Source organism: Brachyistius frenatus, unplaced genomic scaffold (assembly GCF_029030835.1).
Source record: "Brachyistius frenatus isolate BFR_SWC_R1_liver_20210118 unplaced genomic scaffold, ASM2903083v1 Contig_75, whole genome shotgun sequence".
NCBI lineage: Eukaryota > Metazoa > Chordata > Actinopteri > Embiotocidae > Brachyistius > Brachyistius frenatus.
The window spans coordinates 1,801,218-1,810,090 of NW_027210674.1; the positions used below are offsets into that span (position 1 = coordinate 1,801,218).

General features: G+C 45.6%; 1 protein-coding gene across 1 annotated transcript; it reads left to right on the forward strand.

Moving 5' to 3' along the window:
- Positions 1 to 470: 470 nt before the first annotated feature.
- Positions 471 to 8,379, forward strand: sephs3 (selenophosphate synthetase 3). Its single transcript, XM_069708436.1, has 8 exons — positions 471 to 854; positions 1,477 to 1,580; positions 3,460 to 3,567; positions 5,060 to 5,214; positions 5,854 to 5,944; positions 6,260 to 6,359; positions 6,991 to 7,203; positions 7,298 to 8,379. Exons 1-8 carry the CDS (start codon positions 578 to 580, stop codon positions 7,546 to 7,548), a joined length of 1,299 nt encoding a protein of 432 aa, XP_069564537.1. The 5' UTR covers positions 471 to 577; the 3' UTR covers positions 7,549 to 8,379.
- The last annotated feature ends 494 nt before the right edge of the window (positions 8,380 to 8,873 follow it).

Sequence of the window (8,873 nt, forward strand, 5' to 3'; positions counted from 1 at the left end):
ACAATACGGGCGGGGGAGGCGGAAACATTTCCGTTGTATTTTCTTAAAGCACAATGACACCATTTAATGCAGTAACGGTGTAATTGTAATTTATCAAGTAATAATTCCAGGCCATAAAGATGGGTTGATAAAAGTATAAAACTAAAATACACCTGACAGCAAGTACGGATGGTAACGCTCTAACCGTCCGGTGTTGCATCACGTTACATAGCAAAAGTACATAGAGGGACCGGAAATTCATCATTGCCTTCAAAATAAGATTGTTTGCTTCTATATGTCTGACACACAGTTAAATTTTTCAAATATGGTAATAATCCAAGTCCATTAAAAGAGTCGTGCTACAAGAATGGTATCTGGGATTACTACATTTTGTATAGACCCGTCCCGCAAACGTGCAAATATCTTTACGGCGAAAGTTCCACCCGGAAGTTGTATTTGTTTTCCTCCGGACGGTTTCCTGTGAGCTCCCGTTTCACGCTGCGCTCGTCAGACACACGGTCCATTCATCCTTTGCGTCCTTATTTACCGGCATAAGCGACGCAACTGGCATTGTGTTAGAAACGGTCTCCAGACAGGCATGTCGGGCTCAACCTCCCCGCCTCCCTCGGTGGAGGCTCCGGGGAACGAAGGCTGTTTCCCCCCCGGATACAAGCCTTTTAAACCCGAAGAACATGGCCTGGAGCGCGGCTTCCGTCTCACAGCCTTCTCGGAGCTGAAGGGATGAGGCTGCAAGGTCCCGCAGGAGGCTCTGCTCAAACTCCTGGCGGGACTGGAGCCGGACCGGGCCGACGGGACGGGGAAGGCCGGAGACCAAGCTCTGGAGTTTGGCCAACAGCTTCCTGGCCCGCGACTCGGTAAAGAACAAAGTCGGAGCTTCGCCTCCGTTGATTTGTGTCCAACAGCCCGACGGCCGTTAGCCCGCGCGGCTGTGGCTAGCCGGGCGAGCTCGTGTTCGTCACCGCAGCTCCTTCAGGCAGATGGGGAGCTGGAGGCGGAGGGAACCCGTTCGTTTTAATCTGGTTTAGGGTTCAAAAATAGGACTTGTATTGTTCATGGTATACCGTGTAAGCCACCAGCGGCCCTCGTTATCACCTCGCGACGTCTTAAAATGCAAAGCGGTTCCGTAAATGGTCGGATTAATGACCGGATTAATGACCGGATTAATGACCGGATTAATGACCGGATTAATGACCGGATTAATGACCGGACGGCCGGTGTGATTCAGCAGGAACAAATAAATCAAGTTCGTACTCGTGATCACTTCTTAATAGGTGTTTTTGGGGGAAATCAAGAGTGCAAGAACTCGTTTTCTTCCTGGTATGAAGGAATGTGGATTGTACAACAGGACGTGAACCGAAAACACCAGCTGCGGTTAATCCCGATTTCTGGTGTTTCATCGTTAAACACTGAACGCTGATGTTTGTCCCCCCGTGTGTCCCCCGTGTGTCCCCCGTGTGTCCCCCCGTGTGTCCCCAGGTGTGGGGATGGACTGCTGCGTGATCCCCCTGAGGCACGGAGGGCTGTCCCTGGTCCAGACCACGGACTTCTTTTACCCTCTGGTGGAGGATCCCTACATGATGGTGAGTGACGAGCACGCGTTTCCCTCCACTCAAACGCGCACGCGCACGCGCAGCGTGTGGGCCGTCCGCCATTAGTTTGTTGGCAAACTGTCCAGGAAGTGTGGTTGTCCAAACACAGAAACAAGTGGCGGCATATTGATCCACTTACAGTGAGACTTTGCCCAAAAAAACCACAACAGCAGATGATATGAATTCTAATTTGAAACCTTTGTAGTTTGTAAAATCCCTCCTTCTCTGCACATCATTTAATACAAGTGCACACAATATGTTGTGGAGCTGCCAGTGACAAATACTTTTATTATTTTCTTGATTAAGAAATGCAGTACATGTTTGTTGATTATTGTTCTAATAATAATAATACTAATAATGTAGCCGTAGACATGTTCGGTGTAGCAGGACTTGATCACCTGTGAACAATACAGAAGTTGTTCTTTGAGTAAATATTGACTTCATGTAGCTTGAGTCCTTTTCATGAACGCTGTTGAATACATACAACCCTGTTATCAAACCAGTATCATTCATTTATCATGACTTTCTGTAAATCAGAATCATAAATCGTCATGGAAGTGTGACACTGTATAGCTAATAAATGAAACTTAAATACACAAATATAGAAGTATATTATTATATTATCAGCTGTAGTTCTCACATATTTTAATGTTTCTTTTTTTAACCCAGTTAATAATGTTAAAACGTATTATATTACATACAAAAGTGATTACGTTATTGATTTGGACATTTCAATACTTTTAACTTCATTTAAAAACGCACAACTCATTGTGCTATTGGTGGCTATTAAATTCAGAGTAGTCATGACACGATAAGCAGCTTGTATTCAGTTGTTTCATTTAATGTGGAAAACAAAACGATAAAATAGGTCAGAATGATCTTTTTCCCCTTTTTTTTGTGGGCTTCAGTAAAGGAAGTTGACGGTTTTCCTTTTTCCATCATATAATGGGTAATTTCTTAATCAATATTTCTATATCTGTTAAGTATATTTCTGACCGTCTTCACCATGTACATACGCAGCGAGTGACCTCTGCACGTACTGCAGCGCAGTGGACCCAACAAAAATCACGAATGATTGATGAGGTTGACTGTAAATTGATAAACACTAGCCGTCACTGTCGGGTTCACCAGCGATGACAGATGAATGATAAATGAGAGTAACTGCTGCTGAATAACCTGAGGAAGTATCCACATCATTATTATTATTATTATTATTATTATTATTATTATACTATATGTGTTAATACATGGCTTAGATTTAGATTTTTTTTTTATACACTTTAGGCCTATCAAACACATTTTATTTACTTACCAAATATGATAAAGATATGGCATAAAATATAATAAAACACACCACCACTTTTTTTTGTGTGTGTGTGTGTGTGTGTGTGTGTGTGTGTGTGTGTGTGTGTGTGTGTGTGTGTGTGTGTGTGTGTGTGTGTGTGTGTGTGTGTGTGTGTGTGTGTGTGTGTGTGTGTGTGTGTGTGTGTGTGTGTGTGTGTGTGTGTGTGTGTGTGTGTGTGTGTGTGTGTGTGTGTGTGTGTGTGTGTGTGTGTGTGTGTGTGTGTGTGTGTTGTGTGTGTGTGTGTGTTTATATTTTTGAAATCATAAAAAAAAAATGTATCAGACTTTCTGTGTTTGTTTTCCAAACTGACTGAATGAAAGTTTAAAGAAAGTTATGAATTAAAATATTCCGGTGGGAGCACCCGCCATCGTGAAACTAAATGTTATTCAGGAAGTGATGCAGTAAAATGTGGTTTTATGTTTGATTAAAATCATATAAGACAACAGTTCCCTGACTGACTGTCTGTCTGACTGACTGACTGACTGCCTGCCTGTCTATCACACTGACTGTCTGTCTGTCTCTCAGGGCAGGATAGCGTGTGCTAACGTCCTCAGCGATCTCTACGCCATGGGCATCACCGAGTGCGACAATATGCTGATGCTGCTGAGCGTCAGCCAGAAAATGAACGACAAGGTAGGAAGCGTTGTGGGGATCCCAAATGTGTTTATATATTACTTTTTAATGTGTCCTCTGCTAAATTCATTTGTGCACGTCAACGAGTGCAGTCTGGTTTTTTTGGCACAGCCTTTATTTTGGGGGTCTTCACGTTGCATCTGTGGATTTTTTTTGAAGGCACCTGATTCTGATTTAGTTTCAGTCTTTTGGTGAAAATGTACATGTATGACACGGCACCGTCTGTATGTACATGCATGACACGGCACCGTCTGTATGTACATGTATGACACGGCACCGTCTGTATGTACATGTATGACACGGGACCGTCTGTATGTACATGTATGACACTGCACCGTCTGTATGTACATGTATGACACGGCACCGTCTGTATGTACATGTATGACACGGCACCGTCTGTATGTACATGTATGACACGGCACCGTCTGTATGTACATGTATGACACTGCACCGTCTGTATTTACATGTATGACACGGGACCGTCTGTATGTACATGTATGACACTGCACCGTCTGTATGTACATGTATGACACTGCACCGTCTGTATTTACATGTATGACACGGGACCGTCTCTATGCACATGTATGACACGGGACCGTCTGTATGCACATGTATGACACGGGACCGTCTGTATGTACATGTATGACACGGGACCGTCTGTATGTACATGTATGACACGGGACCGTCTCTACGCACATGTATGACACGGGACCGTCTGTGTGTACATGTATGACACGGGACCGTCTGTGTGTACATGTATGACACGGGACCGTCTGTGTGCACATGTATGACACGGGACCGTCTGTGTGCACATGTATGACACGGGACCGTCTGTGTGCACATGTATGACACGGGACCGTCTGTATGTACATGTATGACACGGGACCGTCTCTATGCACATGTATGACACGGGACCGTCTGTATGTACATGTATGACACGGGACCGTCTGTATGTACATGTATGACACGGGACCGTCTGTATGCACATGTATGACACGGGACCGTCTGTATGTACATGTATGACACGGGACCGTCTCTATGCACATGTATGACACGGGACCGTCTCTATGCACATGTATGACACGGGACCGTCTCTATGCACATGTATGACACGGGACCGTCTCTATGCACATGTATGACACGGGACCGTCTCTATGTACATGTATGACACGGGACCGTCTCTATGCACATGTATGACACGGGACCGTCTGTATGCACATGTATGACACGGGACCGTCTGTATGCACATGTATGACACGGGACCGTCTCTATGCACATGTATGACACGGGACCGTCTGTATGTACATGTATGACACGGGACCGTCTGTATGCACATGTATGACACGGGACCGTCTGTATGCACATGTATGACACGGGACCGTCTGTATGCACATGTATGACACGGGACCGTCTGTATGCACATGTATGACACGGGACCGTCTGTATGTACATGTATGACACGAGACCGTCTGTATGTACATGTATGACACAGGACCGAGAGCGTGTGATGCCGCTGCTGATTGGAGGGTTCCGTGACGCAGCAGAAGAGGGCGGGACTTCTGTCACCGGCGGCCAGACGGTGATCAATCCCTGGATCATCGTCGGAGGCGTCGCGTCAGTCGTCTGCCAGCCCAACGAGTTCATCATGTGAGTCCGCTCAACATGTTGCTGTGGCTCTGCTTCCAATTCATACGTTTTTGTCTAAACCTTTATCTTTATATAACTGTGATTATATATTTAAAATCATCTTTTTTTGTTTATCCACCTGTCTTCATGCTTCACCTTCAGCCAGAGCATTCTTAGATTTCCCAGAATGCATTTCATCAGCGCCTAATTTAAAAAAAAATAATAACTGTACCTGACCGATAGACTGTATATAAAAGTGGATGTAGTCTCGGGGTCTGAAAAGTGAGGCCAATACAATCGTGCCTTAAAGTGCAATACCAGTGAAGGCCACCAGGGGCTCCAACAGACTCCAATTCAACTTCTTCCGTGAAATACAAAAACAATTCTTTTCTTCTTTTTTTTCTTTTTTTTAAACTTTTTAAGTCATTATGATGTCATTCACTAAATTCCTTCCTTCTGATTTTGGGGTTTGTTTGATTGACATGCCTGGGGTCCAGTCAGGTCTTGGTGGGCGGACATAAGTGTCACAGTCAGTTTCCCATCTCACCCTGGATTTCCTGTGTCTCTACGAACACTCTGCTCTCACTTTTGGAGCATATCTGCACGTTGTATAATTTTCTCCATGCGTGACTCAGTACGTGTGTTTTTTTAATGTTGCAGGCCAGATGGTGCCGTACCGGGCGACGTCCTGGTTCTGACCAAACCTCTGGGCACTCAGGTGGCCGTGAACGCTCACCAATGGCTCGATCAGGTCAGTCAATCAACATGAGGATAATTTGGTTCAAAATATATGAAAACCGATAAAATGCATAAAATTAAACAGTTAAAATATAGAATAAAGCAATAAAGGCATTTTAAAGGTGCGGCAGTTGAAAGTACAAGATTGCTTCAAGAGTAAAAACTTGCCGCTCCCATCTGTGTGGTGCAGCTTTGTCCAATAACCAGACGGCAGTAACCTCGAGCTCATGACTGTAATCTGCAATAAAAACTAGGAATGATTGTATAAAAAAAAAATCATAAATGACAGAAGCATTTTGTCACTGTTTTTATGTGTCTGTCTCACCAGCCTGAAAGGTGGAACAAGATCAAGCTGGTCGTCACCAAAGAGGAGGTGAAAGAGGCCTATCAGGAAGCCATGTTCTCCATGGCAACACTCAACCGCACAGGTGAAGGAAATGTGTTCAGAATCAGAGTTACAGCTGTGTGAGTCTGCATCAGCCGGCTCGACGTGCTTCCACCACTGATGTTGATCCTTTTGGGTGTTTTCACACATGGACCTTTTTAAACCAACCATCAATCAGCAGTTTTTTGTCCCAATATTATGTCCCAGTTATGTTGTTGTTGTTTTTTTAAACTGGCACGTTTTTAATCTTCCTAGAATGATATTATTTAAGAGGAGGATAACATGCTATAAAAAGAAGAAACAAATGCTTTGTGCTGATATTTTATACTTATGTTTAGTATGTTTTTAGAGAATATTATTATTATTGTTATTGTTGTTTTTCCAAGTATCACAGCACATGATCAAATCCTGAAGGGATAAAATATGATGATTCTGACTCTGTTCATAATGCACAGCTCAAGTGAACCGCACCGCCGCCTGGAAGTGAAAACACTGACTCTCAGCCTCACGGCCTTTCATCTGGTTATAAAGAAAAATAAATGACCAGCCGACCTGACTTGTTCCTGGTTTCAGATGTTTTTTGGCCCGTTGAAGTCTTTCTCTCATGTTTTGTATTTGTTACTTTTGTAAAGTTTAAAGCTCTGACCTCAGTCATCTTCGCGGTTTCTCCTCAGCGGCCGGTCTGATGCACAAGTTCCAGGCCCACGCCGCCACAGACGTGACGGGTTTCGGGTTGTTGGGACACGCCAACAGCCTGGCGGCACAGCAGCGGAACGAGGTGGCCTTCGTCATCCACAACCTACCAATCCTAGCCAAGATGGCCGCCATCAGTAAAGCCTGCGGAAACCTGTTCAACCTGGTCCAGGGCACGTCAGCGGAGACCTCCGGTACGAACGCTCGGATTGCCACGCGATGGATGTGTGTATGTAATGTGTGGTGAGGGCTGATCTCACACTCCTCCTCCTCCTCCTCCTCCTCCAGGTGGGTTGCTGGTGTGTCTGCCCAGGGAGCAGGCCGCCAAGTTCTGCTCGGAGATGAAGAGTCACAGCTCCGGAGCCGGAGGTCAGGGGGCGGCCGGTGGTGCGTGGATCATCGGCATCGTAGAGAAAGGCGACCGCCGCGCTCGCATCATCGACAAGCCCCGCATCATCGAGGTGCCCGCACGAGGAAGCCAGGCGGCCAATCAGGACAACAGCTCCACCAGTCCCGCCCCCAGCCCCAATTTGTCATAGACACTGGTCTTGTGTGTGTGTGTGTGTGTGTGTGTGTGTGTGTGTGTGTGTGTGTGTGTGTGTGTGTGTGTGTGTGTGTGTGTGTGCGCGTGCGTGCTGATATTGTTTTCCATCATGTCCCCCTTTTTCAGTCCAAAAACTGAGACCAAAATCACTGCCATCTGAGCGGACGGGGTCCAGCATATTTATCCATCGGTGGGAGGAGCTGTTGAAACGAGGCGGGTGGTGGTGTTGAGCTGCACGGCCTCACCCCCTCCACCTCTATTATTTCCATTAACACCTCCTCACCTCTACGTTTCCCTTTTCTAATTTATAGAGACAACTCGCCGAATGTAATTTATCTGAATGCAAAACCAGGTTCTGCAAAAAAAACAGGAATTTCAATTCTAAAAGGGAAAACATTCGAAATCCTTCTTCCCCATTCAGTGTGTATGTGTGTGTGAGAGAGCATTTTATCATGTGACCTGGATGATATTAAATATGTTGGTGAATGTATAATGTAGAAAAGGAAAACGGTTCATTGGTTCCTGGCGCTTGGCTCCGCCCACACAGCCCTAGAGGAAGGCTTGAGCAGCTTCCTTCGGGACGAACTGGGCGGCATTCAAGACGTCCTCTTCTGTCAGCTCATTGGCTGTTCCAGCGGCAAGTCCCTCCCACCACGTCCTTTTTCATGAAGCTCTGCCTTTCAAACCCCGACCTACGGGGCCGGGTGGAGCGGATGTTTGCCTTTGGACCGGGGGAGTTGGATTCTTGAGCGCCGGAGGTCTGAAAGCTGAATGTGTTTGTAGATTTCTTGCTTTTCACAATCAATAAAACCTTCATCAACTCAGACCGAACTACTGTCTGTGATCCGTGAGCCGACTTCATCGTCATGTTGCAGCCCGGCCGAACACTTCTGCAGACAAACGTTTTCCACAGCAGGAAATGCACATCTGCAACAAACATGTTCTGTTTTTTTAAGTGCTCCAGTAGGACGCTGGATGGAAAATAGTTTACATCTTCGACAAGGAGTTTATAATCTAAATAAAACTGCTTGATAACCAGACAAAAAGCTAAAAAAAATGCAGAATGTCTTCAAATCAAAATCCCACCAGTTGAGTCAACGCGGCACTAAACATTGTCAGCAGTGTATTGGTCACGCAGCACCCTGGACAGCTGGACAACTGGACAGCTCCCTCATCTCCAGTGGCGTCTTCCACGACTCCACGAAGACCAGTTAATAAAGACCAGAGTCTCCGGCCTGGATGTAAAGCACACCCCGTATTAAGACGTGTTCTGTAGCTGCATTTATTTGACCTCATCCAGGTAAGTAATGCAGATAAAGA